At 40.7% G+C, this 22,779-nt stretch overlaps 1 protein-coding gene across 1 annotated transcript in view; it reads right to left on the reverse strand.

The window, feature by feature from the left end:
• LOC127652138 (short transient receptor potential channel 5-like) overlaps positions 1-22,779 on the reverse strand; it is a 96,315-nt gene that overhangs the window by 54,396 nt on the left and 19,140 nt on the right. Inside the window, exon 3 of the mRNA XM_052138198.1 lies at positions 12,854-13,375. Coding sequence (XP_051994158.1) covers positions 12,854-13,375 — 522 coding nt within the window. The remainder of the gene's footprint in view (positions 1-12,853; positions 13,376-22,779) is intronic.

A 22,779-nucleotide genomic window follows, 5' to 3' on the forward strand; every position in this document is an offset into this window, starting at 1 on the left:
CTCTGACAAATTGAGCCGTGGTGCTAATGTGGACAATGCAAGTTGAATCTGACTCACAACTTATCCAGCTCCCCTACCATTTCTTGTCATTTCCCTGCTATATCAACACATTCTCATGGCAAAATTGTCATGTACAACTTTTCTAAATTTGATATCGCGCGACTGCACTTTTGAATTCCTACAACTTTCACTACCAATGACATTGCTGGACATCGTTTCCATCTAATACGCGACAATTACACAACAGCTTCCTATCATGTTTACACATATCTCCCTTGCAGGGATAACAGTGTGAAGAACATGTGTGTGATAAGCTTTCTCCTTGAGTTGACCTGTCTTGCTGCTTGAGAACTGCCTTTCTGAGAAAACAGAATGCCTTTTCTGTGCCTTAAACTGATTGAAATGTTATTACTGCAAGGGATAGCTGACCCTAAAATGAATATTATTATTATTGTGTTATTATTTTTCACCCTCATTCTAAATCATTTTCTTTTCTTTCTTCTGTGGGACACAAAATATATATTTTTAAAGATGTTCATGCTTCTCGTTTCCATACAACGAATGCATATAGTGACCAGGGGCTGTCAAGCTTAAAAAAGGACAAAAAGCACCATTAAAATGTCATGAAAGTAGTCCATACAAATTGTGTATTACATTGTAAGTCATACAATAGCTTTGTGTGAGGAACAGTCCAAAATGTACAATAGGCTAGATCCTTTCAGTTCACCCCTACCGTAGAGCTCAAATTTGATTTGAGATATAAATACTGTACATAAAGCCAGGCACAGCAACATTGGCTCAACCAGAGGGATAAGTTTAGGGCAGAACTATCTGTTTTCCGACTAATGGCAATCATAGTCTTTTGCAATTCTGTTTGGTGATGCTAGCAGTGCAGAAATTACACACTGAACCTTTAACATTGATGAGGTAAATAAAAACTTTAAAACACTGAGACACTTAACAATTTTCAAGATCCCCTCAAAGTACACTGACCAAAGCCCACTTATGTACAGTAATAACAGCAGCATTGCTTTGAAGCAGCATTTCAGATGAGAGGCAAGGTAAGATTTAAGCGGTTGGAGCAGAAAGCCGCATAAGATTATATTGGGTATTCAATCCTTATCGATTAAAAAATCTGTGAGCGAGAGTGGCTTGGGATGGGGGGTTGCTGACAATGCATTCAAACAACTTTCCTCCCTCTTCCAAAATTAAAAAATAAATAAATAAAGTAATGGAAGGAAGGAAGAAAGGAACAAAATAAAAAAAATGACAGAAACAGAGAAGGAAAGAAAGTAGAAACAAAAATAAAAATGTACAAACAAATAAACAAATGAATGAACAAACAAACAAACGGACAAAAAAAAGAAACAAATGAACAAAAGGAAAAAAGAACAGACAAACAAACAAAAGAATGACAGAATGAAAGAAAGAATAAATGAACAAAAGAAAGAAAGAATGGTATGAAGAGTGCTTCCCATGCAAAAGAGCTTTAGCAAGCACAACTAATTTGTAACGATTGAGCAGCGAGGCAGACGAGGAGATGTGGATCCAAATGCAGTTTGACTTTATTAAATAAACGAGCAAGTAAACACAAAGGAACAACCCTCAATGGGGAACAAAACATAAAACTGAAAACTAAACACGATGAAACAAAACAGAGAACTCAGGCAACAAAACAGAGAACTCAGGCAGGGAACACATACCAGGCTAACAACAAACAATGATAGACAAGGACTGAACCAAAAACCAGGGTATAAATACATGAACATAGGAAAAATGGGCCAATGAACAAACAGAACTCAAACAAGATAACAAGGTGATAAACAGAAGCAAAATGGCAAATTAACGAGGGCAGGTGCAAACAATGAACGTGAACACGAAAGCTAACAGAGAGACTATGGAGTTACACAAGGGACAAAAGTGAAAACTAAGGAATGCAAAAGTGACAAAAATGGCAAACAAAAGGGCAACAGTGAAACAAGACAAGGTAAACATAACAGAGCCCCCCTCAAAGGATCGGATTCCAGACGATCCTAAGGAACAAAAAACGAAGGACAGAAAACCCACAAAAAACAAAATGAGGGCACAAGGGGCAGACAGGCAGACCGGGGGTACAAGAACAAGAAGGCAGTCCAAGGGGCACAGAGGGCAGGCAGGAAGTGAAAGGGGGCACAAAGGGCAGGCAGGAAGTCCAAGAGGGGCAACGAGGGGAAATGAGACGGTCCACGAGGGCACAAAGGGAAATGAGACAGTCCACAGGGCCAATTAGGCAGTCCCTGGGGGCACAAAGGGACAGGTTTAGGGGGCCAGGGAGGTATCGACCGGGCAGGGACTGGTTTAGTAGGCCTGGGAGTTGACCACGGGATGTGGGTAGGCTTGGGGGACCTGGGTGGTGGCTGCAGGATAGGGGCTGGCGGAGCCGCGTGAGGCGGAGCCAAGGAGGACTTCGGAGGCGGAGCCGTAGAAGACTTGGGAGGCGGCGCAGGAGGAGGCGTAGGCTGGGCCGTGGGGGGCTTAGGAGGCGGAGCCGAGGGAGGCCCAGGAGGCGGAACTGGGAAGGAACTAGGAGGCGTCGGAGGCGAGGCGGAGGGAGGCTTTGGAGGCGGAGCCGGGAGGGGCGCCGGAGGTGAGGCTAAGGGAGGCTCTGGAGGCGGAGCCGAGGGTGGCTCTTGCGGCGGGGCCGAGGGAGGTGGCGCCGTAGGAGGTTCTTCAGGCGGTGAGCTGGAAGGCTTCGGAGGCGGAGCCGAGGAAGGTGGCGGCGTAGGAGCCTCTAGAGGCGAGGCCCTAGGAGTCTCTGGAGGCGGAGCCGCGGGAGGCTGAGCCGTAGGAGGCTTGGGAGGCGGAGCCATGGGAGGCGGAGCCGTGGGAGGCGGAGCCGTAGGAGGCTCGGGAGGCGGAGCCGTAGGAGGCTGAGCCATAGGAGGCAGAGCCGTAGGAGGCTCGGGAGGCGGAGCCGTAGGAGGCTCAGGAGGCTCTGGGGACGGAGCCACAGAAGGCTCGAGAGACTTGAGGGGTGGAGCCCTGGGAGGCTCGAGAGGCTTGAGTGGCGGAGTCCTGGTAGGCTCGAGAGGCTTGAGAGGCGGAGCCCTGGAAGGCCCGAGAGGCTTGAGGGGCGGAGCCCTTTAAGGCTCGAGAGGCCCGAGGGGCGGAGCCCCGGCAGGCTCGAGAGACTTGAGAGGCGGAGCCCTAGAAGGCTCGAGAGGCTTGAGAGACTTGAGAGGCGGAGCCCTGGAAGGCTCGGGAGGAGGAGCCCTGGAAGACTCGAGAGACTTGAGAGGCGGAGCCCTGGAAGGCTCGAGAGGCTTGAGAGGCGGAGCCCTAGGAGGCTCGGGAGGAGGAGCTCTGGAAAGCTCGGGAGACTTGAGAGACGGAGCCCTGGAAGACTCGAGAAACTTGAGAGGCAGAGCCCTAGGAGGCTCGGGAGGAGGAGCCCTGAAAGGCTCGAGAGACTTGGGAGGCGGAGCCCTGGAAGGCTCGGGAGGAGGAGCCCTGGAAGACTCGAGAGACTTGGGAGGCGGAGCCCTAGGAGGCTCGGGAGGAGGAGCCCTGGAAGACTCGGAAGGCAGAGTACTAGGAAGCTCGGAAGGCGGAGCTCTGGAAAGCTCGGAAGGCTCGGAAGGCAGAGTACTAGGAAGCTCGGAAGTCGGAGCTCTGGAAAGCTCGGAAGGCTCGGAAGGCAGAGTACTAGGAAGCTCGAGAGGAGGAGCACTGGGAGGCTCGAGAGGTGCTGACTCTTGGACGGGCGTGACCACTGGCGCTGGCCTTTGGACGGTTATGGCTACTGGTGCTGGCTCGTGGACGATCGTGACTACTGGCACTGGCTCTTGGATCGTGGCTCTGGCGTGGCTACTGGCGCTGGCTCTTGGACGGTCGTGGCTATAGGCACTGGCTCTGGGACAGTCGAGGCTACTGGCGCTGGCTCTGGGACGGTCGAGGCTACAGGCGCTTTTTCTGGGATGGTCGAGGCTACAGGCGCTGGCTCAGGGACAGTCGAGGCTACAGGCGCTGGCTCAGGGACGGTCGAGGCTTCAGGCGCTGGCTCAGGGACGGTCGAGGCTACAGGCGCTGGCTCACTGACTTCTGAGGCGACAGGCACTGGCTCACTGACCTCTGAGGCGACAGGCACTGGCTCTTGCCTCAGGCAGAGCAGGTGGTATCTGGCGCGTAAAACCGCTGGATCCATGGTTTGGTCTATCGTTCTGTAATGATTGAGCAGCGAGGCAGACGAGGAGATGTGGATCCAAATGCAGTTTGACTTTATTAAATAAACAAGCAAGTAAACACAAAGGAACAACCCTCATTGGGGAAACAAAACATAAAACTGAAAACTAAACACGATGAAACAAAACAGAGAACTCAGGCAACAAAACAGAGAACTCAGGCAGGGAACACATACCATTGCTAACAACAAACAACGATAGACAAGGACTGAACCAAAAACCAGGGTATAAATACATGAACATAGGAAAAAGGGGCCAATGAACAAACAGAACTCAAACAAGATAACAAGGTGATAAACAGAAGCAAAATGGCATATTAACGAGGGCAGGTGCAAACAATGAACATGAACACGAAAGCTAACAGAGAGACTATGGAGTTACACAAGGGACAAAAGTGAAAACTAAGCAATGCAAAAGTGACAAAAATGGCAAACAAAAGGGCAACAGTGAAACAAGACAAGGTAAACATAACATAATTACATTTTCAAGATCTGTTACTATAATGCCCTTTAGTCATGCTTCAGGCAAGCATGCTTGGCTTAATACATTTTATTCTCTGTGCTTTTCCAGCCCCTTTAGTATCATACAGTCATCTTCTCTGCCTGTACTTTTAACCAACTCATTTAATCCCCATGTTAAATGAACATAAATTTCTGCATTAAAACTTGAGCGGTAATAGACCCATATATATACACCGATCAGCCAGTATAGTGAAGGTCCCCCTCGTGCCGCCAAAACAGCGCCAACACGCATCTCAGAATAGCATTCTGAAATTATATTCTTCTCACCACAATTGTACAGCGGTAAGCTGAGTTAACTTAGACTTTGTCAGTTCTAACCAGTCTGGTCATTCACTGTTGACCCCTCTCATCAACAAGGTGTTTCCATCCGCAGAACTGCTGCTCCCTGGACGTTTTTGTTTTTGGCACCATTCGGAGTAAACACACATTCGGACTATTGTGTGTTAAAATCCCAGGGGATGAGTAGTTACAGAAATACTCAAACAGTCTGGCACCAACAATTATCCATGCAATTATCTAATCAGCCAATCGTGGGGCAGCAGTGCAGTGCATAATATCAACAGATACGAGTAATGAGCTTCAGTTAATGTTCATGTCAACCATCAGAATGGGGAAAAATGTGATCTCTGTGATTTGGTCCGTGGCATGATTGTTGGTTCCAGGTGGGCTGGTTTGAGTATTTCTGTAACTACTGATCTCCTGGGTATTTCACACACATCAGTCTCTAGAATTTACTTAGAATGGTTCAAAGTAAACCTACACGATATTAGCTAGGTGGTTTTAATGATGTGGCTTATTGGTATATATATATATATATTAGGGCTGTCGATTTAACACGTTAATTCAGTATGATTAATTTGATTAAAAATAACGCATTAAAACAATTAACGCAATTAATCGCAATGCCCCCGGACCATAATAAGAAAGATTCCTGAGAAATTCAAGCTTGTAGTACCACCTGTTTACTCCTGAGGGCAGTAAGTGAAACTTCAGCTGTATGTCAATGCGCAGTTTATACAGTGAACACAATAACACTTCAGCAGGCAGCACAACACAAACATGCGTTACGTTCTTGCGTTCAAATCACTTGATGGAGAGCAAATTCGAAACTAAGGGATCTCAAGATGTGTTCTGAGAATTAAACTTCATTTAAATGTACAAATGTAATGTTTATGACGCACCCTAGACGTTACACAAGCATGTCTGAAGATTATCAGTCAAAAGCTGAAACTAACAAGCCAAAATAATAAAGAAATGGTCTTTCTGTATAATCTAACTCTATAAAACTTCAATCACTAGAAATGTCATGGCACATTTCAATTGCTCATAATAATCATGATAATTTTTTTTTTTTTTTATAAATATACAACACTGCTTGGCTGAAAGCCCCACATCTGTCTTGATCTTCCTTATGTTGCTGTGTGAATGTGTGCAGCTTTCCATCTGTATTCACAGCAAGGTTATAATAGTTTTAAACATAGGCAGAGGGTAAATTAACTGCAGGGTAAGGCAATTTTGTTTGTCATTTAATCTACAAAACTACATCAAATAACTATTTTCACAATTAAGTTAAATAATGACAGACAAATTATAGGCCTTAACAGAATCAATTATATACCATGAAATATGCATATGCCTATGAATATACAGTATAAATATTAAGACACGCATATTTTTAAATGAATGGATGTTATAATAACAATCACACGATTTTAAGGTTCACGGCCTCTGAAATCTCAATTTAACCCCTGCATTCAAGACATAATATTGTATTAAATGGCTTCTACTACCAAATGTAAATGTTCACACTCCTTACAAAACCTTCTTGATGAATAAATGGTTAATTATTGTTATTTACACAGATGCCAGTAGGCTACTCGTATGAATAATTATTTTAGCGACTCAATATTAGGCTACAGCAAGCAAATATTAGTTTTATTGGCATAACAGCAAATTAAATAATTGGTAGTAAGCACTCATTGCTAATGCAGCTAAATAAAAAAATGGAACAGTTTGGACCTGCATATGCTGTTAAAAGTGGTCCTGCACCTATATATCATGCAGTTGAATTAAAGTTATATTTGTTTTAAAATGGTAAATTCTTTCAGAAATAAACACATTCTCCATGCAGGCAGTGACTCAACTTAATGTTTTAAGATGAATTTGGCCACAGCCACTGAGCATGTCAACTTTCCCTTTACACTAGTAATTAAAGTTTGTATATGAGGTGGGGAAATTTATCCTAGACAGTTTACTGGTGCAGCTATGAGCAGTGTTATCCCAGAGCAGCAAAAGGGATTTCTGATTAATACCTAATAAGCATTAATGTGCACATCGTGCCTGTGGCATTAATTTAGTTTTTATTTATATAACTATCACAAAGCGGACTCTTCACCTATGTGGGACAAACGCTAGGAAAGAGAGAGAGTTTAGTTTTAGTTTTGTTTATTTGTTAGTTTTTAGTTTAGTTTTAGTTTTCAGTACATTTAGTTTATATTTTAGTTTTAGTATTTATATTAAGTGATCTCCTCCATGGATTGACACCTTACCGTGGTGGACAACTGTGTTGTCTGGATCATTAGCTCCTGGTAGGGCCTCCCTTGGAAAACTGGTTCCAGAAGAAGGCCAGACAAAGAGTGTCTAAACTTACACCAATTCCAAGGGGGGCTGGGGACATGGACCCTGTTTAAAGCCTCCATTATGGAAGCGGCTGCTTGGAGCTGTGGCTTGAAGGTTGTTTGTGTCTGTCGTGCCGGCAACCCAAGAACCCGTTGGTTGACACCAGTGGTGAAGGATGCCATCAGGCTGAAGAAGGAGGCCTTTCAGGATTGGTTAGCCTGTGTGTTTCCTGTTTCAGCTGATCGGTAACAGAGGGTCAGAAGGACTGCAGCTGCAGTAGTTGTGGAAGCAAAAACTCAGGTGTGGGAGGAGTTTGGGGAGGCCATGGAGAAGGACTTTGGCAAGGTTCTAGAAAACTGTTAGATGGCTTAGGTGGGGAAGACAGGGCTTTGTCCAGGCTGTTTTAAAACGGGATTGGGAACTGCTAACCTCAACTGCCAATATAGTCGAGTGATGGAAGGAACACTTTGAGGAACTTCTGTACCTGGTTTACACATCTCCTATGGAGGAGGCAGGTACAGAGGACTCGGGGGGCCATTTCTCTGGCAGAAGTCACTAAGGCAGTTAAAAAGCTCCAAAGTGGCAAGGCCCCAGGAGTGGACAAGGTTCGCCCTGAGATGCAGAAGGCCCTGGATGTTGTTGGGCTGTCATGCCTGACACGCCTCTTCAGCGTGGAAATCTGGGATAGTGCCTGGGGATTTGCGGTTCCCATTTTTAAAAGGGGGAATGGAGGGATAGTTCCAATTATTAAGGAATCACACTTCTCAGCCAACCTGGGAAAGACCCCGACCAAATGACGAACCTCAGCTAGAGGAGGAACAATGAGGATTCCGGCCTGGTAGTGGAACAGAGGATCAGCTCTTCAGCCTGGCGAGGATCCTAGAGGGGGTGTTGTAGTTTGTTCACCCAGTCTACATGTGTTTTTTGGACTTGGAGAAGGCTTATGACCGAGTCTTATGGGAGGTACTGAGGGAGTATCGAGTCCCTGTATAACTGGTGTAAGAGCTGTATCCGCATTCTCAGTAGTAAGTCAACCTTGTGCCCAGTGGGTGTTGGACTCTGCCAGGAGTGTCCATTGTCACCTGCCCTGTTTGTGATATTCATAGGCAGGATTTCAAGGTGCAGCCATGGATCAGAGTGTGTTCAGATTGGGGGCCACAGGGTTTCATCTCTGATGGCATCATCAGACTGTGACCCAGCATGCAATGGGGAGGTTTGTGGCTGAGTGTGAAACAGTTAGGATGAGGGTCAGCACCTCCAAATCTGAGGCCATGCTTCACTGTCAGAAAAGGTTGAATTGTCCCCTCTGTGTAGGGAGTGAGCTACTACCCTAAGCGGAGGAGTACAATTATCTCGGGGTCTAGTTCACGAGTGAGGGATTACTAATTAACGGGTTTCTCTCTGTTTTATGTTTAAGTCTATTGGAGATCAACACACTTGTCCTTTAGACACATAATTTTATTATTTTACTTTATGTTAATATATAAGACTTTTAAAACATGTAGTAACCATGAGCACCAGCAATTAAAAGCATTATCCTGCTAATGGTGTGTAGCCTATGAAAATATGTTCAATGATTTCATTGATTCATAATTCAATGATTCATAATTTAATGCCAGAATGTTTTTTTTAATGTCTGTGAATGTTTTTTTTTTTTGATTAAATGTATCAAATGTAGGAACAAACACTTGAGTATTCATTACTAACTGACAAGTAACACCTCAATTACTATTAATGGTTTATAATGTGTTTTCAGTTTAGAATAATGGACTTTACTTTAGAATAATGGCCCATGCATGATCTTGTTCACAATAAAAACATAATCATTCACATTTTAGACACGTTAATGTTTTGATTAGTAATTAATTAGTAGTTATTTTAAATTAGCCATAGATAGTAGATAGTTCTAAATGAGGCAGATCAAATTCAATAATTATTGATTACCTAACAGTGAACTACATCAGTCATCAGTTCACTATTACTAACTGATTGGTAAATCATGTTTCCATATTAGTTAATTGTAGTAACTAAAAGTGTTAATATTGTACTACTCATTAATACTGTATTAATTCCTGCATAATTTTCTGTTAATGACAGACCATTATTCTAAAGTGTTACCACAAAAGAAAAACTCACTGGAGTTCATTTATATTTTTCTGCAGATTGAGGTTTCATGGATATACCGCTCAAATAAGTGTTCTTTATTCTTTTAGCTTAGAGTATTGAGATTCAAAACGAGGACAAATTAGCTTTTACTCACTTGTTTCACATTCATCTGTATTTGCACAATGGCTCTAGCCTTGTCCAAATGTAAACAAAGTCCCCACCTTACATTTTATTTCTCATTCGAAAAAGCAGTTTCACTCAGAACTACATCACAATACAGTAATTAAGTCGGTCATAACTTCTGTTTCATGTGAATTTAAAGGTTTAAAAACATACTGCAACAAAACCGAAAACTAAATCTTATGCAAGATCATTTTTATTTTATTTCAGTTCGTTTCAAATTCAGATAGTTCAAATTATTAAAATTTTAGTTTAGTTTTAGTTTTTACAATTATGTTTTTTTTTTTGTTTTTTTTCAGTTTACGAAAATGTTTTTTTAACCTTTAGGTTTCGTTTTAGTTTATGATAATAAAATTAATTATTGTTATGGCTCAAGCAGCTCTCCTTGATCCATACAAAAGAGTTTGAGATAACTGGAGGCACAGGCCACAACTAGCATCACCACTGACTGACAGGAAGAGACACCAGATGTATCAACATGAGCCCTTCAAACCCTCAATTTGAAAAAAAAAAAAGTAATTCTGAGATTTAAAATAAAAAATATCAATGGAAAGTCTTTAGAGAGCTGAAGTCAGTCTGTGTAGTTCACCAACACAACATTCTAAACATTCTGAGAAGATTCAGAGTCTTCTAAGCGAAAAGTAGCAACATCTCAACTTGTTGACAAAAATGTATGTAAGAAACTGAAAGACAAGAGCATTTGCTGCATGTACAAAGCAGAAACACTCTCTCCATGGCTGCTATGTATCATATAACTCCCTGTCTTTCATCTGCCCTGTGCTATTCTCTTATTCTCTCTCTATCTCCTGTCTTTCTAATCTAGTCAAGCCTCTGGCCTTTAAAACACATTGTATCCCACCACACATCACTGTGGATCAGAGAGCTGAAGATACTCAAGAGACAGACCGAGAGAAAGGCACTCTGTCTATTGCTTTATGTTTTAAAGAAAAACAAATTTTGAAGTAGAGAATATACTCAGGGTCTGTCGAAGGGCACCACTAAATTTTGCAATAGTTTGCACAAGTAATTCAGTTGCCAAAGTGAAATTTCAGACAGGCAGCTGAAGCAAATGTAATAATATTTGATGCATTTTTTTCCCCAAAGGCATAAACCTCTGAAAACGACCCAACCAATCACAAAATACAAAATTAGGCCAGTGGCAGCTGGTGCTTTTCAAGTATGGGGAAGCACAAATTATTCAATGATGCTGATATTTTTTATTCTTTTGTTGTCCGCTTCTCAAATTATTTCACAAACAGTGCAATTACATATGACCAAACTCAGAAATGTTTTTTGCAATAATTTAAAATCAGATATAATTATGAATGCTAAAATAAATGTGTTACAACTTGTTTCTAATTTTCTGATCCACCATACACTTTCTGCATTTAACAGCACACATATTAAAAAATATATATTCTGTCAGTCATGTGCATCACAGTTTCAATTATTGGCCATTTGCTGCAAAGATCTGCCCATTTGAGAGCTTGACCAATCATCATACACTCTCAGAAAAAAAAGGTATGCTGCATCTGAATATCCATACTTTCCTCTATATAGTATGCCAAAAACAGTATGCCAATGGATTAGTATGTCCGAATCCACAGTTTTCATGAAACAGTGAGCGAGATGTACCTGGAAGTACTATTTCCTGTACTATTAAAGAGTGTTGATCGACTGGATACTTTACGATCCCATAATCCCTCAAGAGCTGAGGTGACGTCACGTGCAAAACGCTGGATTTAAAAGATTGGCGGTGAATTGCAAGTCAGACAGCACTTCTCAACTGTAAATGCTATATATACCAAGATAATTGGTCCTTGTGCTTAAATGGTGCTTGTTTAACAAAACCTGAGCGGATAGTTTTTGTGGTTGTTGTTCTTACTGTACATCAAATATTTCTGTAATGAGACAATGCCTACATTCCCGGATGAAGTATGTCTGAAATCTATACATATGCATTTATTCATATGCGAGTAGCATGCATACCTAAAAGAACGTACAGTTTTGCTGGCAGATAAGTGTGTCCTTCATCAAATAAAGTACATACTGTGACAGTACGGGGTTTTGGACAGCATATGTGACATAATGTTTATTACCACAAAAAATTATTTTGAATTGCCCCACCTTTTCTTTAAAAAAAAGCAAAACTGGGTCACAGTTAGACACTTACAATGGAACTGAATGGGAGCCAATTTCTGAACATTATAAAATACTCACTCTTTCAAAAGTATAGCCACAATACATAAACAACATGTGTGTTAAAATGATTTTAGCATGATAAAATCACTTACTAATCTTTTCCGTTTCCAATTTTACAACTTGCCATGACGATGTAATTTTAATAAACACTAAAAGCCTAAAATGACTGTAAAAACAACAATTAAAACAACGTTGCAGCTCAAATAATACCTGAGTTTTAACAGAATAATTAATGTAAGTGCTTTTATAAAATTTACAACAGCTTCACATTTCTGCCTTTACACTCCAAAATTTCCATTGTAAGTGCCTCACTGTAACCTTGATTTTTGCTTCTTTTTTCTTTTTTTTTAAAGAAAAGAAGGAACAAGTCGAAATATGTTTTTGTGGTAATCAACATTGTCACAAATGTTGTCATTTTATCGTAACTTGTATTGAACACGGAATATTCCTTTAAGAAAAAAGGAGGAACAAAACATATAAATGAACCTTTAAAGGAACATATTAGGTCTATAGGGTACAATTAGGTACCCAAAAGGAGTTATAAATGTAATTTAAAATAGAGGTACAAAAAATGGTCCCCTTCAGGGTACAACCCCAGTGATGGCCCTTGTACCTCAACAGTACTTTTTTTTTGTGTGTGTGTTTAGAGAAGCCTGGTTTCCAGTTGGGACAAATATACATTAATTGAAAGCCCATTATCCAATAAACAATCAGATGCTTTTTCCAATTCAAACATCCTCATGAAACATCCACAGACTCCTATAGAAGCAAGGTGTCAAGAGGGGACCCAAAATGATGTGTTTGGAGCCACTTGTCCAATCAACATTGAACTTAACTCCGTTGAAATCCCAAGATACAGGTATCTGTGTTAGACTCCCATTCAAGCATGGGTTCAGTAGCGCTCTATGGGCCATGAGTCCACTGACATCTATGGAAGTGCAGAACTAATTTGTGTTCTGCATTACAATTCAATAGGTTTATTCGTGAAGCTACAAATTTCCTTACCTCTTTCTGGTGGTATTTAATGGCCAGTTTGAGTTTGGCCAGGTCTCTGCATTCTCGTGGGTCTAGCTCCTCACTCTGGTCGTCACGGTGATTGAGGATGGTCTCCAGCTCACGGGAGCTACGTGCCTGGTCCAGCAGGTCTTTAGCAAAGAGCTTGCACTGTTGAGAAAGCTCTTCGTACTCTTGCCGAAATTCGTTCTCCACCTTGCTGAGCTCCTTGAGCTCCCAGCCCAGTCTGAAGGCAGTGAGGATGGGATCCTCGCTGGAGAGGGCGATGAGAGAGGGGCTGGCGAGCGCTTTATAGATGTTGAGGCGGGAACGAGAGTGACGCAAGCTGTCCACCTCTGAGCTAGACACACACTCCACACAGTCACAGCGGATTTGATGCGGCCGAGGGATTGTGACTTTGCGTTGGACCAGGAGTTTGATGATCTCATAGTTGTTTGTGTGGGCGGCAAGCATGATGGGTGTGATGTCAGGTGTGAATTCTGAAAACTGGGCATCTATCATTAATGATGGAACCTTTGGGAGAAAAAAGGCAAATAAAGAAAGTGTGAAAACCAGCACAAAGCAGCAGAATACAGATGACTAGATAGAATGCAGCTTCTCACAGGAGAGAAAATTCACAAATGAGATCTCAATTATTTGTGCTAGACAGAAATAAGATTGAATACAGAGCAAATTGAGACTTTTGCTTAAAAAAAGGCCCTGGTAAATGATCCTCAAGTGTTTCAGAAGAGTTCTTAACAATGTCATAAACTATGCTCAGATTTACCAAGATATCAAAGTGTGTGATTAAATGTCAGTGATTTCGGTAATACTTTACAATAAGATTCCATTTGTTAACATTAGTGAACCACATAAGTTAACATGAACTAACAATTAACAATACTTTTGCAGCATTTATCAATCTTGGTTGATGTTAATTTCAATATGTACTAATACATATAAAATAATAATGATTTTTAAAATTAAACGTCATATACACTACCGGTCAAAAGTTTTGAAACACTTGACATAGGGCTGGGCGATAAAACGATATCGATATATATCACGAAAATAAAATCCACAATAAAGAATTTTTGATATTTACTTTCAGCTTTCTCAGGCTGCGTTTGCACTGCAGCGGACGAAATCCGCTCAAAGGCACTCACAGCGCTAGGCGAGAGCTTGCACCGCTGCAAATCCTACGCTCCACCTTTCATAGGAATTAATTGAAAACGCTCTCAGCTTCACTCACAACATGCGAAGTCTGGAAGTTGGTAGAGTGGGTTGGCCACTAATCGCAGGGTTGGTGGTTCAAATCCCATCCCACGCGACTCCACATGCTGAAGTGTCCTTGAGCAAGACACTGAACCCCAAGTTGCTCCCAATGGCAGGCAAGCACCTATCATGGCAGCTCTGCCAACATTGGTGTATGAGTGTGTGTGTGTGAATGAGTCACAGTGTAAAGAGCGTTGATAAGTGCATACCATTTACCATTTAGACCAATTAGGTTACATCGGGCACCGGATTGATTCCATCCGCACCGCAAGCTTTAATGACAACGGTTGTGCTCTCTCATTGTCTCTAGTGAAGAGCGCGACAGAACAACAGCTCTGATCTTTCTGTGCTGTAATCTTGAATATTGTTCTCTAGCACCAAACATGCATGACCTGTCCCGCTCTGTGCACATTGCCTCTTTTCCCTGCATGTGTGTAGACATGAAGCTCCGCATGAGTTAACGTGTTTTCAAAGCACCTTAACATTTTTCTCTTCTAAATGTATCTTTATTAATCAGCATGTTACGAGTCTTTAATAATAAACAAATTGATTTCTGTTCTAATTTTGTGAAAATTAATTAGATGACTGGAATGGATAAGGAAAGACTAAAATTACTAGTTGGTAGACTAGTCTCTCACTTTAATGAAAATATACAAATGGTTTTTAAATAAAAAAAAACGTTTTCTAAATTTTCTCTCGGGACACCTCTTAACCCACAATCAGCATCATTGCACAGTCACAAGGGCTTCTATGCACCTCACTTGGGTATCTGAATCTAAAGAAATATAAAAAATATTTCATTTTAATGTAAATATATTCCAACAAATACTGGACTGCTGTCACTATGCTTCAGAACAAACAGATGATCTTTTAACATTCATTTTCAATTGATAAACGGTAAAAGACGGTAAAATTGGTAAAAGATCCCGCAGACCCCACTGCTTTGGCAGTCTCTGGACCCCCTGTGCAGTTTTGTTGAGACTATTTTGATTGTTTAGAATTACATTTTCTTCCGTCAACTTTGAAATAAAAAAAGAAAGTGCAATGTGTAAATGTATATCGTAATAAATATCGATATCGAACAATATGAAAAAGATTATCGTGATAACAATTTTGGCCATATCGCCCAGCCCTAACTTGACTGAAATGTTTCTCATGATCTTAAAAATCTTTTGATCTGACGGCGTATGCTTATATGTTTGAAATTAGTTTTGTAGACAAAAATATAATTTTACCACCATATTAATTTATTTAATTATAAAACAAAACTTTTATTAAACATTTTTTTTTTTTTTTTTTTTTAATTGATGACTTGTACTAAATAATAAATAAAAGCAGCCAATAAGTGCCCCACATAGATGGGAACTCTTTCAATACTGTTTAAAAAGCATCCCAGGGTGATACCTCAAGAAGTTGGTTGAGAAAATGTCAAGAGTACATTTCTGCTAAATCTAGGTAAAGGGTGACTACTTTGAAGATGCTAAAAAGTTTTGATCTATTTTGGATTTTGTTTAGTTACAACATAATTTACATAGTTCCATGTATGTTATTCCATAGCTTTGATGACTTTACTATTATTCTAAAATGTGAAAAAATAAAAGACATTGCTTTGTTTGTCTTTTTGGTTAAGTTCTTCATTAAACTATTATTTATATCGTCAAGCTGGTTCTCGCCTCCTCTTTTCCATTAATCCCTTTACAAAATCCAAATAACTTTAAGATCTTTATTGTAAGGGTTTAAACAATGTTTTCCATGCTTGTTCAATGGACCAGAAACAATTAATGAACATGCACCTGTGGAATGGTCTTTAAGACACAGTTTACAGACGGTAGGCAATTAAGGTCACCGTTATAAAAACTTAGGACACTAAAGAGACCTTTCTACTGACTCTAAAAAACACCAAATGAAAGATACCCAGGCTCATCTGCATGAACATGCCTTAGGCATGATGCATGGAGGCAATAGGTCTGCAAATGTGGCCAGGGCAATAAATTGCAATGTTTGTGCTACAGGGAGACAGGAAAGACAGCTGATCGTCCTCGCAGTGGCAGATCACGTGCAATAACACCTGCACAGGATCGGTTCATCCGAATATGACACCTGCGGGACAGGTACAGGATGGCAACAACAACAGCCTGAGTTACACCAGGAACACACAACTCCTCCATCAGTGCTCAGACTGTCTGCAATAGGCTGAGAGAGGCTGGACTGAGGGCTTGTAGGCCTGTTGTAAAGCGGGTCCTTACCAGATATCACCGGCAACAATGTTGGTGCATCCAGCCATACTTCTCGTTCTGTGGGTGATTTCTTGCAAGACAGCAATGTCAGTGTTCTGCCATGGCCAGCAAAGAGCCCGGATCTCATTCCCATTGAGCACATCTGGGACCTGCTAGATTGGAGGGTGAGGGCTTGGGCCATTCCCCCCAGAAATGTTCCGAAACTTGCAAGTGCCTTGGTAGAAGAGTGGGGTAATATCTCACAGCAAGAACTGGAAAATCTGGTGCAGTCCATGAGGAGGAGATGCACTACAGTAGTTAATGCAGCTGGTGGCCATACCAGATACTGATTTTGACCCCCTCGCCCCTTTGTTCAGGGACACATTCTTCAATTTCTGTTAGTCACATGTCTGTGAAACTTGTTAAGTTTATGTCTTAGTTGTTGAAAACTTTTTATGTTCATACAAATACTTACACATGTTAAGTTTGCTGTAAACAAAAGTAGTTGAAAGTGAGAGGGCGTTTCTTTATATGGCAATAAAAGAGGTGAATGAAGAGGAATATTCATTTGTTTTCTGTGGGTGTTTTTATGGGAATTTGTATCTTTCAGATAAATTTTAGGAGTGCCTATGGTTTGCATGTTCCACATTTTATCGTAGGTGTGTCATGCAGTGTGGGACTTGCACTGGTCTGGTCTTGGTCTTGACTCGGTCTCGCCCTGCCTTGGTCTTGCCTTGGTCTCAACCCCTCAAAGTCTTGGTCTTGTCTCAGTCTCGATACACTCTGGTCTTGGTCTTGACTTGGTCTCAGTTTAGGTAGTCTTGACTACAACACTGCTTTGTCGCCTGTACTACTTAGTGCCTGCCGTGAGAAGACTTACCGCTCCCCTACATTGTATCTGTGAAGTCTTTCTTAGGGCACTCTCACCTCACGAATTAATGCATTTAGACCACTCCTCAGTTTATGTCTCAGTTCAAACTGGGGAAAACATTACCACTGAAGTAATTTCAAAGATTACTAGGCTTTATGGCAGCATCTGCCATCATCCTGTTAGGTCTGCTACACATGAGACTTCTCAGTGCTCGCTCAAAGTCATGTACCAAGACACGTCTTGCACCAAGGGCACATGCGCATTGGTATAACTTGCCGCTGTCTGGCTGCTCTAGCTCCATGTACATCTCCAGCCTTTTACCAACAGGGTGTTATGATGGGTCACGGTTTCAGGTGAAATGTGGTGACCATGGATGTGTCCAACACAGGTTGGATTGCAGTCTGCGTCGTACGCCCGGCTTTCAGGACCTGGACAGTTGCGAAGCGGGCGTGGCACATCAACCACGTAGAACTGCTGTCTACCTAGCCTTGAAGGCTTTTCATTCCAACATATTGAATCATCACATCATGATTCGTTCTGAAAATATTACAGTAGTAGCGTACATAAATCACCAGGGCGGAATTCGATTGCTACAAATGATGAGAATGGCACAGTGCCTCCTCCTATGGAATGGGTGCCATCTCCTCTCCCTGCACATGTGATATGTCCAGGGCTGTCTGAATTGCTGAGCGGATCTGCTGTCATGCCATGGAGCATTGCCGGAAGTACGCTCTCGTTGCATGTCGCAACTCGCCTGCCATCTCCTCCTCTGGAATCAGCAGCGCTCAAGTCGTTGTGAGCCACTCACATCCCGGGCGACCTCAACAGTGCAGCGGACGCTGTCTCCAAACAGAGGATCACCCACTGAGTCATTGACGTCATTGTAAAGGGATATAAGGGAAAGGAGGAGGCGAGAACCGGCTTGACAATATAAAAAAATTGTTTAATGAAAAACTTTAACAAAAGACACAAACACACACATGACGGTCAGCTTCCCGTAAGCAATCTCTCGCCCTCTTGCACCACCCTCTGCAGTCGGCCTTAAACCCTCTCGGAGGTGCGATTAGCCTGATAAGGGACCGGGTGTGTAGAATCACCACCCGGCCCAGCCCTCCGCCCTGTCACAGCCATCACTTTGGCATATCACACCCAGTGTGTGCCGCCCCCCCTTGGGCCTACAGGCATACTCCAATGGCGCATCTTTACCCAACACCTTTGCGAGATTTTACAACCTTCGTGTTGAGCCGGTCTCATCCCGTGTGTTGTCAGGCTCTGTACTGGGGTAGGTGCTCCACATGCGCTGTTTGCACGTATATAACCCTGTGTGATGTATCTTCCACGAGACAGTTTCCCCATTAGTAAACCTGCATCTTCCTTGGGCAGAGGCACCTCTGCCCCCGGTTGCCGTGTTTGTAGAGAAACTTTGATGCATACTGTATTCAAACTTTTCATTTGGTGCATACTGTATTTTCAGAGATTAAAGTAGAATGCTAATTTGACAGAAATGCGAAATGATTAGACACACAGAAAGCTATAAAAATTATAATAATCTATCTTATTTGAAATCATTTTAAGAGATCTTGAGGTCCCCCTGGAAGTGTGCTGAGGCCCCTAGTGGGTCCCGACCCCCTGGTTTAGAACCACTGGTGGAGGGTATTTCTGTGCTACACTGCAAACAAATTCTTAATCATGAATTGTTTTCCAGTAAAAATATCTGAATAGCCTTTAAACAAGATTCTTAAAAAAGAAGCAAGACTTGTTTCAGAGAATATATCTTGAATTAAAGCTGAAGTCTGTGATATCTGCGACACTAGCACCACCGATCTGGATTGAAAACTGAAAAAATAAATAATATTATTAAAATCATTTTTTGAATTCACCCCTTGTCTGTTGTTTTTCGAACTGTCATATGGCCCCGCCCCCCAAGTCAAGGCATTAGCTAAGTAACATTGTTGGGTCGGGTCTAATAAACTTCTGAATGACTTATAGTTGTCTCTGCACATTAAGCTGGGACAGAAGGAAGTATTTTAACGCTGAAAAAGTTACATACTTACATACAAAGTTACATACCATCAAATAGATTTTTTTCTTGTTTTTAGCATAAACCTCACACATTTTGTTTTCTCCTTAAAATAAGAATAAACTTGCAAATGGGGTAAGAACTGTCTTTCACCTTAGTTTCTACCTTTTCTACCTGTGCTTAATTTCAGGTGTGAAATAACTGTACTCTGCAAACAGTAACAGTAATACAAAATAAATATATATCTTAACAGCCTTTACCCAAGATGAGAATCTAGACTTGTTTTCAAGAATATATCTTGAAATTAGTTTATTCTACTTACACCAAAGATGCAAATAAACAAGAAAAAAAATACAATTTGCCAATGGTGTAAGAAAAATAACATTAAATCAAAACATTCTTTGAAAACAAGTCCTATTATTTTATTACTTATAATCTTATCTTTAACCCTGTTAAGCCTGACATGTTTTTTTGACATTACACTGTTTTTAGTATCACTAGACAAACTACAAAAAGTTTTCATAGCTTGTGATATAAAATCTAGTGGTGGTGGTGTAGTGGTCTAAGCACCATAACTGGTAATCAGAAGGTTGCTGGTTCGAGCCCCACAGCCACCACCATTGTGTCCTTGAGCAAGGCACTTAACTCCAGGTTGCTCCAGGGGGATTGTCCCTGTAATAAGTGCACTGTAAGTCGCTTTGGATAAAAGCGTCTGCCAAATGCATAAATGTAAATGTAAATGTAAATAAAATAATGAGATCTGTATAATGACAGAGCAGACTGCATATAGGAAAATACACAGAATCATTAGTTCACACTTGAAATATATCTTATAAAAAGTATATGTCAGAAAACTGAATGTGGTGGGCATGAATGGAGTTTAATGGTGATTGAGTGATACCTCAAAAGCCTGTTGTATCATATTTGATACATGTAATTTCAACTACATTTTTCGATAAAAATCTTTTTAAAAAAATTAACCAAGCACAAGTTGCAAATATTCAGAAAATACTCATTTTAAAATATTAGTAACAACATAATCATTACTCTCACTTTTACTTTATTAAAATAAGCTGTCATTTATCCCAACATAAGTAACTTTTTGCGCATGTCTGCCACCATTTTAAATGGATTGATATAAACATTGAAACCACTTTTTTTCACAAATAACCATTAGATGGTGCCATAAACATGTGAAACTTATACCAAACATTTTTTGTCTTGATAGTTTGAACAGAAAGTGAAACAGGAGTCATCAAATGTTGTGTATCATATTTTATATACACAGAATTATAGGGTTCATTTTGCTTCTCAATTTACCTTAAGGTTGGTAGATATTTTTACAGGAAAATAAGATAAAAATACTGAAAATCATCTATATGATCTATGTAAATTAGCTTTATTATAGATTGCATCTTATTAACTAAATTCAGCACTATTTGCCAGTTACAGTTCACGCAGAGCTATTACTACCAATGATAACAAGGCAGTATACAACATAGTACAAAAAACTAGATGTCTGTGTATATTTTCTATTGATCATGGCAGTAAAAATCATAATTTTATGATCAAATGATGGAGAAAATGTTATACCCGGCAACTATCCAGACGTTTAGCAGATTTGATTCAGGTGTCGGGATTGAAATGTTGCAGCAATGCTTTTGCGCTCAAAATTTGTGTTTGTTTATGCGCTGTTACCTGATTCATATAATTCCTTATTTGAAAACAATGCACATGTATAAAAAAAAAAAAAAACATGCTATCAGTGAGTGAAATTCCCTCTTTGTGAATTACCCCCTGATAGTTTTTTCTGTTTCAGAGTCAAGGGCTGTGATGTGCAAGTGACATTCAAGTGGAGATGCCACTCGCATGAAAGCAAGTGCACCCTCAAACACACATTGAAACTATTTATCCATTTTTAAGTGCCAGAAAATATATCCAAAATACTAAATTCTATCATAAAGCCAGCCAAGTCTGCCATTTTGTACGCCAGTGTTACAAGCCAGCAAGTAAGTAAACGAGGTTTGCAAATGCATTTTATTTTGAGATTTATTTTCAGCCCATTAGTATAACAGTCCTCCCCCAGAACTCCCAAGTGGCTGCAAGGGTTGCTATAGTGATAGCAATGCAAAATAGCCCATGCGCTGTGAACGGCGGGCACATGGTACATGGGCTAGATTCCAATTTAGGCCTGTGGCACTTCCTTAAACAATCTCACTTGATGTATCAGCACCAGTACAGTACATTTTATAAGACCAAATAATGAAGCAAAAAGAACAAACCTTGTTACAGGCTTTATTTGCCCCAATGCACTTTTAAATGGATATAGGAGTTCACCCAATGAAAATGAAAATTCTGTCATCATTTACTCACCCTTATGTTATTCCAAACCTGTATCAGTTTTTTTTTTAATTCTATGGAACACAAAGGGAGATGCAGTATGTTAGTCTCACTCACTATTCACTTTCATTGCATTTTTTCAGACAATGAAAGTGAATGGTGATAGATAGATTGATGACTTCTCAATGGACTTGTTGTATATGAATAGAATGATTCAAAAACTAATTTACTGTAGTGAGTTTCTGCAGATTCTGCCATTTCTGTGCTCGGCTTCATCATTTATATTATCCATTCAGAGGTTAGAGTAATTCTTTATGCAGCAAGGATTGAAAATCTACTCCTTAAAAAAGGCATTCATAACTCCAACCACTGATAAATTCATAGTGAAATCTTTTGTGTGCACTGGCTTCCTTCTGGCCTTGTGCCATATGAGTCAAAGTGCAGGTGACAGTGAATGCCGCTGTCACATGCCCTTTTTGAGTTCATATAAGCAAAAGTCACTTAAAAGAATAGGTCACCAAAAAAAAAAAAAAAAATTCTGTATAATTTACTCTCTTGAAACCCATATGACTTTCTTTCTTCTGTGGAACACAAAAGGAGATGTTTAGCAGAATGTTCACACTGCTCTTTCTTCATGAAATGAAAGGGAATGGTGACCACCAATTGATGATTTTCAGTGAATAACTATTTACATTTCAGTCTGTTCCTCACAGAACAGTATCAAATGGCTTCAGAAGACATGGAATATAGCACACACAACAAGTCATATGCACTTTTGTTGTGATGCTTTTATCGTGTTTTTTTGTCCTTTTTGGAGATTGACAGCTCCTGGTCACCATCCAATTTCATTGTAAGGAAGAGAGTTGCTTGGAGATTCTGCTGTAATTCTCATTTGGTGTTCTACAGAAGAACCAACGTCATACAGGTTTGTAATGACACGTGGGAGAGTAAAAGATTACAAAATTGTAATTTTTTGGTGAACTATCCCTTTAAAGTTGCATTCCCCTTCACCCTCCACTGGCTGCAGAACGAAGCATGTCGCTATCGCAAAACTGGATCTGTGAGAATACAGCAATGCAAATAATTGAAGATAATCTACCCTTGAATAAGGGGAAAGATTAGAAGATAACAAAATGCAATCCAATAAAGATTTGCTCTGCTACGTGAGGTGAAAATCAAATCTGAATCAAATCTCTGCCATCTCATTTTTTCTATT

The sequence above is a fragment of the Xyrauchen texanus genome, chromosome 11, assembly GCF_025860055.1.
Source record: "Xyrauchen texanus isolate HMW12.3.18 chromosome 11, RBS_HiC_50CHRs, whole genome shotgun sequence".
Classification (NCBI taxonomy): Eukaryota; Metazoa; Chordata; class Actinopteri; order Cypriniformes; family Catostomidae; genus Xyrauchen; species Xyrauchen texanus.